We start from the raw sequence: 15,330 nt of genomic DNA on the forward strand, positions 1-15,330 counted from the left end.
TATAAACTTAAATATACATCTAACATATTATAGATCTAACCAATGTATTTCCTTTTTTGCACTTTTTTAAATATACAAATATATTTTCTTTTTTAAATTTAAATTCAATTTATTAATATATGATATATTATTTGTTTCAGGGGTACAGGTCTGTGATTCATCAGTCTTATATAATACTCAGTGCTCATTGTAACACATACCCTTCCCAGTGTCCATCACCCTGTTCCCCCATCCCCTCACCCCCGTCTCCTCCAGCAATCGTCAGTTTGTTTCCTAAGATTAAGAATCTCTTATGGTTTGTCTCCATCTCTGGTTTCATCTTACTTCATTTCTTCCTCTCTTCCCCTATTATCCTCTGCCTTGTTTCGGTGGATCTAACCTATGTATTTCTAATGCTGACTTCAAACCCTCCTTAGCACTGATTAAGGAGAATGCCACATGTCATCCTGGATCGATCTGGGCATGTCAGAGTGCTGGCCTTTGCCTGTCTGTCTTCTCTGTATCCCACTCTGAAGTTCACTGGACTGTTCTCTGTTGCAGTCATGCAGGGAATTCTTAATTGTCTGCTGGCCAATGCTTAGACTTTACGGTTTAAGTACTGTATCTTTATCAACTATATTTTCTTAGCACTGTCCTTTTCTTGTGCTGCCTCAAGTGCCGACCTCAGCTACTAGTTATCACACAGACTCTTGGAATTTTATTTTTCTGGTTTCATTACTTTGTGCCTATGTGAATTTCTTATAGTATATATTCATATATTCCATTTATTCTGCTGGTAAAATCTGTCTTGCTTCAAATTCATGCAGAATGGCCTACTTCATATCAGAATAGTTATTTTATGTACCAGTTCTGTAGATGCCAATTCCTCCCCCGAAGAGCTGCCACCAGTAAGCATAGTTTCAGCAAGCAGGAGATTCTGTACCTGGTGGTTCTTGCTGACTCAGCTAAAAGATACTGAGTGACGTATTTCACTTCCAGGGCCTATTGCTAGGTTTTGATAGTCAGTCCCTGGTACTATAAATAGCAGTTCAGGGAACACTCGGGTACACTGAACATTTTCTTTGCAGTCCAGCTCAATGTTTGCAGAAAGAAAGTCACATGCTGTCTGGTTTGCACAAGTCACTTGCCTGTTAGCACCTCCCAGGTTCTAGACAGACCCACCCAGAGTGTACATTTTCTCATAAACACAGCATTTGCTTTCAGCATACTTTGTGCCTTTGTTTATACTGCTTCTCTGCCTGGCAATATCCTATTCATCCTTTAAGATTCATCTCAAGTGAGAAAGCGTTCCCTGAGTTGGCTTGGCAGAAATTTGCCCTTTTTCTCCTGTGTGGGATTCTCCACAGCATTTAGAGCATACCTCTTCTACAACAATTTCAGCATTACATTAGAGCATTAGAGTTCTATGTTCACAGTCCCCCTACATCTCAAACTGAGTCCTGAGGCCTGTGACTTTTTGTAACTTTTTGTATTTACCTCTAGCAGTTAGCATAGGAAACACTCAGCTACTGTTTGTTGAGTGAATTGCAGACTTTATGAATGAATGAAATTGCATTCAGATACGGGGATAGAATTCATTTGAGCTTGTTCCCCGTTTATGCCTTTAAAACTAATCCAATATTTAGTATGGAATTTTTCTCTTTTCTCTAGTAGGCGCTTTCTCCAATGTACGTGGTCAATTTGTTACAAAATATGTTATACTTAGATGCACTTCAGGGAGTTAATTTTTTTAATTTTTATTTGTTTATTCATTTATTTATTTTTAGTGTCAAAGAAGCAGTCTAGTTTATTCCTTATAAACTTCTTGGCATCTTTCTTTCTCCATGCTCTTTTGGTCTGCCCAGTCTTCAGTCAAATTCCTCCAAGGGGTCTGCTGTAAACAATGATTTTGTGAGTGGTTGTGTGTTCTCTGCAGTGAAAACCCGCCTTGTTTTCTGTTGCTAGGCAACCCCATTCCAGCTGCCCTTGAAGAAATGCGCGGTGGTGGGAAATGGTGGGATTCTGAAGAAGAGTGGCTGTGGCCGTCAAATAGATGAAGCAAATTTTGTCATGCGGTAAGAGAGAGCACCCACAGCATGGCCTCTGCCTTCTCTCCTTTCCCCCCACCCCTTCACAAGCCCTGGGGCCTTTCAAAGCTAGTCACTTGGGATTAATCAGTTGTAACTGCTCTTTAGCTTCCCTTCAAGTTCAGATATAAGTGAATGCAGGAGAGGCCCAGGGAGCAAGGGAACATGCCCCAAGAAAGTACAAAGCCAAGGAGGGCTTAGAGGTCGTGGGGAGACCCAAAAGTAGAAACACTTAGATTTTGCTTTAGAGCATACAGTCGGGTGATAAAAACTTCAAAGATTGCCTCTAAATGAACGTTTTCATTTATTGATTTCTACTCTACACCCTTGTCATCTTTGTTTTTCACAAAAGCATTTGTGAGTAGCAAGTGGGATTTGAAGACGGGTCTGATCTGTGTATGGCTGGGACAGCTGGAAGGAGCAAGGGGGCATAACTTTGGAGCAGTGAGGAGGTTTGGTTAAGGGATTGAGCAGAGTGGTGACGTGTGTCCCTTGGAGGGGAACACAGGAGGCTTCTGCAGGGGTGTGTAAAAACCTGCTAAGATGGATCCAGTCAGGGGTAGAGGCCTTCCACCTGTCAGGGCACCAGCCTGCACTGGTGGGTGATTTTCACCAGAAGTGAAGACAAGTGATTGGACTGACATGGGTTTGGGATTGTCTGGATGAGAGGGAGGGAGGAGGAGGAGTAACGACACGGAGGGAAGATCCTGGCTAGAGAGAGTGTGAGGTGACATGCCTTGAGGTCTGGGCTGGACAGGAAGTAGGTGCTGAGACGCAAGAACAGGAGAGGAGGGTGCCCAAATGGGGCCCAAGGACAGGGTCATTCTGAGCCCACAGGCAGTGGGTGCTGGGAAAGATAAGAGAGAAATGGAATGATAAGAACTAACGTCAAAGATTGGCCCAGTGGAGTTTATGATTTCAGCCAAGTTCTTGCTCAGTATGTCTGGGGGCTGATCTGCTGTGTGACAGAAAAAGAAGACATTTGTAGCTGAAGAAGCATAGGAACTTTGAAGCTATGTTGTAGAGATTCTTTCAGATGGGCCCCAAAGCCTCACTGACATGAGGACGACGGAGATGTGGGTGGCAAAGGCTCCAGGGCCAGGAAGACTAAGGCCTGTAGCACCACAAAGGGAAGAAGCCTGAGCATAGGAAGGGAGTTGGGGCTTGGGATTTGGATTTTGTGATCATTTTTAAGGATAAGTAGAATAGTCTAGAAGTGGTCAAAGGTGGCTAAGAGAACACTAAACCACCTGGGAGCTCTGAGCGCAGTGGGGTAAGGAGGCTGAAGACACTAGGTGAGAGTGTTTTGGCAGAAGCCATGGACTTGAGGGAGAGCCAAGTTCTTGCTCAGAGAATGAGACCTGGGTTTCTTCAGCAGACTTTTTATCTTGCTCCTGAAGCCTGTAGCAGAGGGGGATGTCTTGCTATATCCATCTTTCCCTCATGGAAATGCCCTGCCATAGTATTTCCAGGATAGAAATGTGGTTTTCTCTCCAGTGCAATTATTATTATTGCTGCGGTATATACAAAGAAAAGGAAAATGTAGAAAATAAAAATGTAGTTATTCTCTTACGTCAGTATAACATCTGTTTATTGAGCTACTACTAGGTATTGGTGTTAGCTGGGCCAAGGAATGGTACGTGAACCATTTCTGTCTGTATGTTGTACCTGGAGTGCTCTGATAGAGGGAATTCAGAGACAGATGGTGAGGGGTCAGGGACCTTCTAAGAAGTGGTGTGTGGGGTGAGCCATGTCTACATTTCACTCTTGGCATAGGAATAGTCTTTCTGAGACTCTGAAGTGGGAAAGACAACAAGTGCTGCCACAGTACATTGAGATGAGCCTGGAAAGGTAGTTCAGCTATGGGAGGGGCCACCATCACCTGTAGAGTTGAGGTAGATGGGAAGAGCAAAGGCCCTGGACCAAATCCAAGCATCCATTCCAATACTGGCATTATGTAGAGGCTGAAGAGCCAGCAGAGAACACAGAGGGACAGAAGACAAGCTATTGCCACAAACCAGCTCTGTGATCTACAGCATGTCGTTTTACCCTTGCTGGGGCTCAGCATGTGAGGGAGTGGGAGCAGACAGTTCCTCAGGCCTTTCCATTGTGGAAACTTCTATATAACTATATAATCATAACAGCTCATGTAGTCTACTTTATATTTGCAAGCTTGCATTCAAGGATGTTTATTCGATCTTTCCAAAAACTATGTAAGGAGGAAGGAGGTGTGATTATTATACTTACAAATTCAAGGAATTTAAGTGATTTTAAAAGGTCTTAAATCAGTCTGGCAGGAGGCAGGACAATGTATTTTTATATTATTCCTAAGTTTATATATCTATGTGTGTCACTATATTTAGGAAGGTACCTGTTTTAAACTTAACATGTTGAAGACTAGGGCTAAGCATTTTTGAGGGGTTATCTATATTTATTTATTGCAAATAAACAAGACTAAGTTTGTGTTATGTACAATCAACATTGCTCTATTCAAATTCAGAATTAACGAGTAAACATAAATGTTCCCAGACTACTGAGAGAGGTGAAGATTGAAAATTCAGAGAACTAGAGTTATTTGTGCATGGACCATTAATTTAATTTCAAAAATAGCACAATTTTCTTTTTTTTAAATTGAATTATAATTGAAATGTAACATTTTATTAGCTTCAGGGGTACAGCATCATGATTTGATATTTGTATACACTGACATGATCACAGTGAATCTCGTTTCCCCATTACCATAGAAGTTACATAATATGCAGTAGGGTATTTGCTGACAGTAGTCACGTGCTATATGTTACCCATGACTTACTTGTTTTATGACTGGAATTTTGTATTTCCCGACTCCCTGTTCACATTACTCTTGCTCCCACCTCATCCCTTCTGGCAACCACCAATCTTTGCTCTCTATCTATGAATTTTGTTCTGTTTGTTTTGTGTTTTAGATTCCACATATAAGTGAAATCACAGAGTATTTGTCTTTCTCTGTGATTTATTTCACTTACTCTAATACCCTCAAAGGCCATCTTTATTGTGCCAAATGGTGAGATTTCATTCTTTTTTATGACAGTAATATTCCATTGCCTATATACTTCATCTTATTTATCCATTCATCCATTGATGGACACTCCATGTCATTTGATTGGAGAACTTAGCCCACTTATATTTAAAGTAGTTCTAGCTAGGGATGTACTTTTGCCATTTAGTTCATTGTTCTCTGGCTGTTTTGTAGTTGCTCCTTGTTTCTTCTTCTTTTGCTCTCTTCCCTTATGGTTTGATGTCTTTCTTCAGTCTTATGTTTAGATGCCGTTCTCATTATTTTTTTGTGTATCTACTGTAGGTTTTTGCTTTGTGGTTACCATGAGACTTACATGTCTCAGCCTATATATACACACTAGTCTATTTTAAGTTGATAGCAAGTTATGTTTGAACACTTACTAAAACCCTACATTTTAACTCTCCCATCCATGTTTTGTTTTTGATGTCATGTTTTATATCTTTTTATTTTGTGTATCCTCTAACTAATAATTGTAATTATAGTTATTTTTCCTATTTTTATATTTTAACCTTCATGTGAACTTTGTAAATGATTGGTCCATTACTTTTATTATGTATTTTCCTTTATCGATGACATTTTTACTTTTATATATTTTCATGTTACTAATAAGTACCCTTTCCCTTCAGCTTAAGGAAGTCCCTTTAACAATTCTTGTAAGGCCAGTTTAGTGGAAGTCCTTTAGTTTTTGTTTGTCTGGAAAGCTCTCTTATCCTCTCCTTCAGTTAAATGATAACCTTGCTAAGTAGAGTCTTCTTGATTGGCAGTTTTTTGCTTTTAGCTCTTTGAATATATCATGCACTCCCTTCTGATCTTCAAGGTTTCTTTTGAAAATCTCTCTTTTTTTTTTTTTTAAGATTTTATTTATTTGACAGAGATCACAGGTAGGTGGAGAGGCATGCAGAGAGAGAGGAGGAAGCAGGCTCCCCACAGAGCAGAGATCCCGATGTGGGGCTCGATCCCAGGACTCTGGGATCACAACCTGAACCAAAGGCAGAGGCTTTAACCCACTGAGCCATCCAGGCGCCCCTACTTTTGAAAATCTGTATGTGGTCTTATGGGGGTCCCCTTATATGTAACACATTGATTATCTCTTGCTGCTTTAAGATCCTATCTTTAACTTTTGACATTTTAATTATAACGTGTTGTAGTGTGGGTCTCATTAGGTGGGCTTCCTAAACTTGAATGTTTATTTCCTCCTTTTCCAGATTAGGGAAGTTTTCAGCAATTATTTCTTAAAATAAGTTTTCTGTCCATTTTTATTCTCCTTCTGGTACCCCTATTATGCAGATGTTCATCTTTTGATACTGTCTCAGAGGTTCCTTAAGCTATCTTCAATTAAATGTTTGTTTGTTTGTTTGTTTGTTTGTTTTTCTTCCTGCTGCTCTGTTTTGGTGAGTTCCACTGTCCTGTCTTCCAAGTCAGTGATCCTTCCTTCTGTTTTATCTAGTCTGCTATTGAACACCTTTGGTATATTTTTCAGTTCAGTTATTGTATTCTTCAGCTCTGTCACTTTTGTTTGGTACTTTCTTATATTTCATATCTCTTCATTGAAGTTCTTTCTGTGTTTATCCACTCTCCTGAGATTGGTGAGCATCTATTTGATCATTACTTTGAACTCTATCAGAAAAATTACTTATCTTTCATTAAGGTTTTTTTTGGGGGGGGTTGTATCTTGTTCTTTCAATTGAAGAACGTGCCTCTTTTCCTCATTTTGTTTGATTCTCTGTGTTTGTTTCTTTGTATTATGTCAAACAACTGTGTCTCCCAGTCTTGAAGGAATGGTCACAGGAAGATGGGTGAGTGTTTTAGTCTGCTGCCTACATTTGACCTGGGAGTGATAACCTGCCGGGAACTGTTTCTCTAATTCTTTCAGACCTGTGGGGCCCAGATACATAAGTTCCCCTTGGCTCAGAGACAGGGCATCCCTTGTATGCTCTGAATGCACCTACTGTGTTTGGCGGCATGGATCCACAGTAGAGTGTCAGACTGGGACATGCCCTTCCATAGGCTTTGGCAGGGAAGACAAGTGCTGGCATATTGGCACATACACCTGACCAGTTTGACATTTTACATCTTTTAAAGGGGGGAATGGGAGCACCATCCCAGGGCAAGCAGAAATGTAGGAAAGTGCAAAAATGACACGCACCAGCACCTCCATCCCTGGAGAGAGTGCCAGCAGACCCCTGCCCTTCTGGCAGATGCTTTAAGATTAGACAATGCATTTCTTTCACATATGGTCTACGTGCTTTTCAGCTTGCTGTTTTTGCACTGGTACCCAGGAGAATGAGGCTATGCATGAGCCCTTTTAAGATGGGAGTCCTCATTTTCTATAGTCCTTTGGGTCTTCTAGGTATAAGCCATGCTGGTTTTCAAAGCCAGATGTTTTGGGACCTCTCTGGTGCAGGTCCCAAGTGTTGGGATACATGATATGGAGATCAAATAGTTGCTCCTTAGGGATATGCTCTATATTTGTGAGATCCCTCTCACTTGTGGCTTAACATGCCAGGAGAGGGATTTTTGACAAGACCGTGTCTCTGCCTCTCCTACCTTTCCTGATTTGGTCCTTTTATCTTTTGTTGTGGAGTTGCCATTTAGCTTATTTTCAGGTCTTTTTCAGGGAGAATTATTCTATAGGTAGCTGTAGATTTGGTGTACCAATGGGAGGAAGTCAGTTCAGGGTCTTCCAATGCCACCGTCTTGAACCCCTGTGAAGAAAAACGGCCATTTTCATAACATACTTGAATTTTCTAAAAGCCTAGTTTATGGTTTACAATATGGGAGTAATTGAGTGTTATAAATTGTTTATAAATTATTCTCATTTGACCACTAACATATCTACTTATAAATGGTTGCTTCGTACACATTTTTTGAGACAATTGAGGTAGTGTCATAATTCAAAATTAAACATTTAGTGAGTACATATGATTAGAAAACACATAGTATGTCTGATCGTAGACTGTAGGATGCATGGAGAGTTACAGTGAGAGAAAAGATCCAAAAATAGCCTTACCTGCATACAGGGATACACCACATTACAGTTCAAAATGTTTTCCAGTATTAGGATAAAACAGTATTGTACTTTTCTTTGCTTAGACATTTTCAAATACATTTTCTTATCTTTTTTTTTTTTTAAGATTTTATTTTCTTGAGAGAGAGAGAGAATGAGGGGGGAGGAAGAGGAGGGCAGTGGAAAAGGGAGAAGCAGACTCTGAGATGAGCAGGGAGCCCAACATGGGGCTCGATCCCAAGGACCCATTTGCTGAAGGCAAATGCTTAACCACCTAAGCCACCCAGGTGCCACTCAACTACACTTCCTAATGTTAAACATCTACTTCTTGTTTTTCTATTTTCTTGTTTTTCAAAGTAAACATTTGCTCTAACCCAAAAAACACTTAAAAAAATAATATTATTGAATACAATTTATCTGGAAGGTCTGCAAGACAAAGGTAACATGATTGCATCTTGGAGATGATTTGGGTGGCTCAGGGATACAAGTGAGGGCAACATCATTTTGGTGCCATGGAATTATCGTGCGTGTTTTGCATACTTAAATATGCATAACACTTTTAAAGTTTTTATTTAAATTCCAGTTAGTTAACATGCAGTGTAATACTAGTTTCAGGTGTACAATATAGAGATTCAACACTTCCACAAACACCTGCTGCTCATCACAACAAGTTCATCCTTTAGTCCCCATTACCTATTCAGTTCATCCCCCAACCTGCCTCCTCTCTGGTAACCATGAGTTTGTTCTCTGTACTTAGAATCTGTTTCCTGGTTTGCCTCACTCTCCTTCTCTCTTTTGTCCCCTATGCTCATTTGCTCTGTCTTCTAAATTCCATATAAGAGGAAATCATATGGTATTTCTCTTTCTTTAACTGATATATTTCACCTAGCACAATACTCTCTAGCTCCATTCATGTCACTACAAATGGCAAGATATATATATATACATATATATATACACAAATATGTATGTATGTATGTATCTCACTATGGACAGTTGGTCTGCTCTCCTATTTTGGCTATTGTAAATAATGCTACTATAAACATCAGGGTGCATGTATTCCTTTGAATTTGTGTTCTTGTATTCTTTGGGTAAATACCTAGTAGTGAAATTGCTGGGTCATAGGGTAGTTCTATTTTTAACTTTTTTTTTGCTTTGTTTTTTTAAAAAATTTTAAAAATATTTCATTTATTTATTTGAGAGGGGTGAGAGAGAGGGCACAAACTGGGGTGGGGAGAGTGCTAAAGGGAGAGGGAGAAGCAGACTCCCTGCTGAGCAAGAAACCTGATGCACAGACTCAGTCCCAGGACCCTGGGATCATGACCTGAGCTGAAGGCTGATGCTTTACCCACTGAGCCAACCCGGCATCCCAAAAGAATGCAGTTCTGTGACAACATCTTTTAGGGTCATGAGCACAGTTACTAAGACACATTAGCCATTAATATCTGTGCCAATGAGCAATAATGCAAAGTTTGAAACACTTTTACAGAATTATGCCTTAATAGAAACAATTTGTATTAAATGTGCCTCTTATGTAAATCTATGTAATTATCAGTTTAGGAATTGAAGAGCTAAAATTACAGTGTGCTTTTTCTAAGAAAAGAACTACAAGGAAGTGTCATAGACATTTGCATTTGAAGAACTTAAGACAGATATTTACACCAAAATGCAGTGTCATTATTTTCCAGAAATGCATTTATAAAACATTATCTTGTTATAAACAATTTCCTTGTGTTGTAGGACTTAACAATCAGTATCCAAAAGTTTTTCTTGAGCTTTGTCTGTGCGATAGAAGGTATGAAGGAACCCAGACAAATGAGCCATGGATCCACCTACAAGGAACACACAGAAAAACAGACTATTCATTAAAACTGACATGTTTCATTAATGACAAAATAGGTTAACTGTACTCTCCAGCAGTTTTTAGAGGTTATAGTTTTGATATAATGTGTTTGATTCTCAAAGTTATGAAGGACCATTAAGATCAAAGCTTCATAAGACATAAATGCTCAGGGGCACCTAGGTGGCTCAGTCAGTTAAGCATCTGCCTTTGGCTCAGGTCATGATCCCAGGGTCCTGGGATCGAGCCCATGTTGGGCTTTCTGCTTGGTGGGAAGTCTGCTTCTCCTCTCCCACTCTTTCTGTCCCCCTCCGCATCACTGTTCTCTCTCTGTCTCTCTAATAAATAATTAAAGCTTTAAAAAAAAGATGTAAATGCTCAAATTTTAGCTTATGTTTTACCCTGCAAGTCACCTTCATCAAGTGATCAAAGATCAGTTCAATCACAAGACCATAGTTAGTACTCGTGCTGGATGAGCCTGGCTGGTAATGCTGAAGTTCACTCCCTCACAAGGGTCCTCAGAAACCACACTGGATATGGTGTGACCACTAAAGTATAGACACCTCAAGAGGAGGCCCTGTGACTTGGCTTCCCCCCACGCCCCTTACAATGACCACTGTGTTTTTCTCAATGGGCACTCAGCAAAAGTCATCAACTGGCTGGCTAAGTAATCTGTGGGTAGCTGCCTGAAGGGCCAGCATCTTTTTACTGTTGAGCAGATGAAAGGAAGATTCCAAATCAACTGAGACAAGCTCCGCCCAAGATGCCCTGATGTGGTAGGAGTCACAGGACAAATACAAGACAACATCAAGGAACTTGAGCTAATCAGCTGAGTGGCTGCCTGGACAATTCCACGTCCTGGGGAAATTTGTAGGGTAAATTTAATAGTTAGGGGAATGGCAGAGACTTTAATGTTTACATCTCTTTACCTGCAAATAAATGATGTTTTAGTTTGTTGAAGAGTCAAAGTTAGAGATGCTCTGATGTGGTAGGAGTCAAGTTGGAGCTAGGGGTGACTAGGAGAAATTAGGACAAAATAATAAAACCTAATGGAAACTATGGATTCATTTAGGGTCTTCAAAAAAATAAATATATTTAATTATAAATATATTTCTGATACACAATATTTTTGAGTTTTTACTATGGAAGAGGTATCAAGGTAGGGACCTCTTATACATTTCTTACTATAATCCTTACAACAAGCTCATTGGAGAAGAAAAGTCATTATCCTCATTTTGTGTAATGAGGTAACAAAGACCAGGCAGATGAATTAACTTGCCTGAAGTTCCACTGGCAGAAAGCCATGGGATTGGGATTTGTAGTTGCCCTATTTTCCACTGTAAACATTCATAAGACATTGTGGCCAAGGAAAGCAATAAAGACTGGGGTGGTTGTGTGTGTATGTATTTGTGTCTGTGTGTGTGTGTATGTGTGTATATGTGTGAGAGAGAGACTGGGGGGGGGTATTTTTGTCGCTAAGAAAACATCACCTGTACGCTTTTCCTCGGCTGAACTGGGACAGTTGGAAAATCATTGCATTTCTTTAGATAACAAATCACCCTGTTCCACCAGTAGTCAACCCATACATTGGTCATGTACACAGAAGTTGGACATGCATTGATTTAGGTGGCAGAGTTTGCTGTGAATGTACTGTTATAATTTAGGATTTGGAAACAGAAAGAAAATCACAAGCAAATACAATTCTTCCCTGTGTCTTGAGGTTTCTGGGTATACAGAGAACACTGCCAGCCCTGTGTCGTAGTATACCACACCCTCCTGAGCTCTAGTTTCAAGCCTAATACTTCCTGTCCTACCAACTCAAAAATATTTTGAATGGAATAAATTCATCCTAGTTAATGTCTCTTTTTTAATAGACTACTTAACTCTCTAGTGGACATTTTCTTTTAAAACAGGACTCACTTTTATGACTGCATTTTGAAGATGGTAATAGTTAGTCATCTAATGACTGTTTAAAGGGAGAGGTGATAAAATTGATTATTTGTGGATGAGCTAGATCTAGGAAAATTCCCATTTGTCATGATAATTGATTTAAAAGTTTGTAAATCATTCTAAAATGTTTTGTTTCTCTAGGTGCAATCTTCCTCCTTTGTCAAGTGAATACACTAAAGATGTTGGATCCAAAAGTCATTTAGTGACCGCTAACCCCAGCATAATTCGGCAAAGGTAAGAGTTGATGACTTCTGTTTGTGAGGAACTGAAGAGGAAGGCCTTTGAAGTATTTAACATCTTAAGGCAGTGAACATAATTCAGTTTGAAAAACAAAGAAGAAAACCATCTGGACAGGCAGGAAGGATGAAGGAGGGAATTGTAAATAAACTAAGCAGGATTATGGGAATCCAAACACTATTTATGCCTCTTCTGGGATTCTGTTTCTTGCCTTTAGAGATGGTAGAAATACCATGAGATTCCGTTGTTTCACTCAGAGAAGCGATACAATCACCTGCTTACTCATTTCTACTTTCTAACTTGCTGGCTTTATTCCCAACTCCTTGATTGGCACTACTATTAATAGTAGTTTTGTTAAAGAATAGAAACAAAAATGGCCCATCCGCTGCATATATATGCTTGAAAATAGCAAAATTGTCAGAATATACAGGAATATATAATCATGACAATATTACGTTACATTATATTGCGTTCAATCAGATTTGGGAGAGCAGATGGAAAATTCTTGCTCCCAGATCAATTCTGGAGATCTTAGACAGCTGCTGTGGGAGCCTTTGGGGGTTGGTCTCTAGTTGACAGAGCCCATCAGTAAACTATGGGTTGTTTCTCCAAGGATTGCTCAGTGTAGAGAATGACTCAATCTCTGTGAAAAGAGAAGTCAAACGTTGCCTTAACACTCTCCTGCCTAGCTAGCAGTTAGGACTGCAATCTCAGATGTGGTGAGCTCAGGCTCTTGTCATCCAAGGGAGTTGTACCCAGGTGACTGCACATGTGTGTCACCTCATAAGCAATGCTGCACTGGTTTGGTTCACAAGTAAGCATTCCCATATAAAAGATGTCCAGAAATGCAACCAAAAATTTTTTTAATTTTGGCAGATACTATGAAATCACCTCTCCAAAATGTACCATTTACTTTCTCTTTTGTAAAGGATAAGACTGCCTGTTTCCCAGTCCTAAAAACAACATTGTATAGTATTCATTTTTTAAATTTTTGGCAATTTATTGGGTGAGAGATGATATATTATTTTTTATTTACTATACATTTTTTTCTGACTATAGCAAGGGTTGAGTGACTATTGACTGTTAATATTTTCTCTGTGAATTGCCTTCTTGTATTTTTTGCTCATTTTGTGCTATTTTTCTTTTTAAAAAATATCTTCCTGTTGGTTTATAAGAACTCTTTATATTATAGGTGTTAACTGTTTATGTTATAGATATGTTTGCTGTATATGTAGCAAATATTTTCTTCCAGCCTGTCATTGATGTTTTAACTGCTCTCCTTTCCAAATTTAATGTGTTTTATGTAATGAAATTTGTTAATATTTTCCTCTATGGCTTCTTTTAAAAAAAAATCTTTCTTTGATCTTACTTACCCACATCCCTTCCATTGAAAAATATGTTGTCCTGTATTTTTCTAGTGCATTTATAGTTTCAATTTTCTTATTTAAGAAATTTAATCCAGGGGTGCCTGGGTGGCTCAGTCAGTTGAACGTCCAATTCTTGATTTTGGCTCAGTTCATGATTTTGAGGTTGTGAGGTAGAGCCCCGCACATCAGACTCTGCACTCATCATGGAGCCTGCTTGAGATTCTCTCTCTCTCCCTCTGCTCCATCCCCTGCTTTCACACTCTTTCTCTCAAAATAAAGAAATAAAATCTTTAAAAAAAATTTTTTTTAAATCCATCATTATTTCCTTGACCATTTTTAAGTTATCTAAATTTTTTGGCATAAGCTTAAATTGTCACCAAGTATGTACTTTCAGTGTATTCTGTGTTGTGCATATGCTTTAAATATATATTGCCAAAATCTCAAAAGTGCAGATTTAGCTCTTTGGATGTTACATGTCCTCAGTGTACTTTGTCGGAATAATTCATAAGTTGAGCTTTCTGTCGGAAAAAAGGCTGATCACTTTTTAATTTAAGTATAAGTATTAAAATCTAACCCATATAATCATCTTACCTCTGAATTCTAATTATCCAACATATAAACAAAGTATGGGAATTGCCAAGAGTTTATCCCCCGGATAAAATGAGGTATGACCTCTTGTAGTTCTTATAAGGATCTTTTTGCTTTTTCTCAAGGGACACTCCCTCAGACACTGTGTATCTTGGAAAAAAAATTTTTTTCTGGCCTGAGTGGTTTTTATACTCTGGGACAATGTGTCATTATAACATTTGGGTGGTAGGAGGTATGCCTTTTGTGAAGTGGAGGAGGGAAAATTATGGACATAGAGTCTGGGTAAGAGATAGTCGCCTAGATTGTCAGGTTAGGCTTGAGCAAGTAAGTTTTAGAAAAGTATGTAAGTCGAAGTTGAGGATTTGGAAGTTTGGGGGGAAGAGGGAGATGATCATGGAGGCTTCTCGAGGACAGTGTTGCCAAAGTACTCACTCAACAATATTTTTTGAAATCTGCTCTGGGACAAGAAGTACTAACTTGAATGAGACGTGACTGAAGTTTGCACCCCGAGGTTGCTCACAGTCAGCAGACATTACCATGGTTCTATTGAATGGTCTGTAGCAGGACCTAAGGGGTGCCCTGAACCACTTCTGAAATGTATACAAAAATTTCATACATGTGCATTTTTTCATCCGATTTTCCATGGGTTGCATTACTCACAAATGTTTAAAACTTACTGGCCAAAGTACAGGGATAGAGGGCATATACCTCAATATTATCAAAGCCATCTATGAAAAGCCCAACACAAATGTCATTCTCAATGGAGAAAAACTGAAAAGCTAAGGTCAGGAACATGGCAGGGATGTCCATTATCACCACTGCTATTCAACATAGCAGAAGTCCTAGCCGCAGCAATCAGACAACAAAAGGAAATTAAAGGCATCCAAATCGGCAAAGAAGTCAAACTATCACTCTTCGCAGATGATATGACACTATATGTGGAAAACCCAAAAGACTCCACTCCAAAACTGTTAGAACTTGTACAGGAATTCAGTAAAGTGTCAGGATATAAAATAAATACACAGAAATCAGTTGCATTTCTCTACATAAACAACAAGACAGAAGAAAGAGAAATTAAGGAGTCAATCCCATTTACAATTGCACCCCAAACCATAAGATACCTAGGAATAAACCTAACCAAAGAGGCAAAAAATCTATACTCAGAAAACTATAAAGTACTCATGAAAGAAATTGAGGAAGACACAAAGAAATGGAAA

At 39.1% G+C, this 15,330-nt stretch overlaps 1 protein-coding gene across 1 annotated transcript in view; it reads left to right on the forward strand.

Annotated features, from left to right (window-relative positions):
- The window catches only part of ST8SIA1 (ST8 alpha-N-acetyl-neuraminide alpha-2,8-sialyltransferase 1), a 156,465-nt gene that overhangs the window by 79,535 nt on the left and 61,600 nt on the right, over positions 1-15,330 (forward strand). The window contains exons 3-4 of the mRNA XM_059402833.1: positions 1,945-2,054; positions 12,063-12,155. Coding sequence (XP_059258816.1) covers positions 1,945-2,054; positions 12,063-12,155 — 203 coding nt within the window. The remainder of the gene's footprint in view (positions 1-1,944; positions 2,055-12,062; positions 12,156-15,330) is intronic.

The sequence above is a fragment of the Mustela nigripes genome, chromosome 6, assembly GCF_022355385.1.
Source record: "Mustela nigripes isolate SB6536 chromosome 6, MUSNIG.SB6536, whole genome shotgun sequence".
NCBI classification, from domain to species: domain Eukaryota; kingdom Metazoa; phylum Chordata; class Mammalia; order Carnivora; family Mustelidae; genus Mustela; species Mustela nigripes.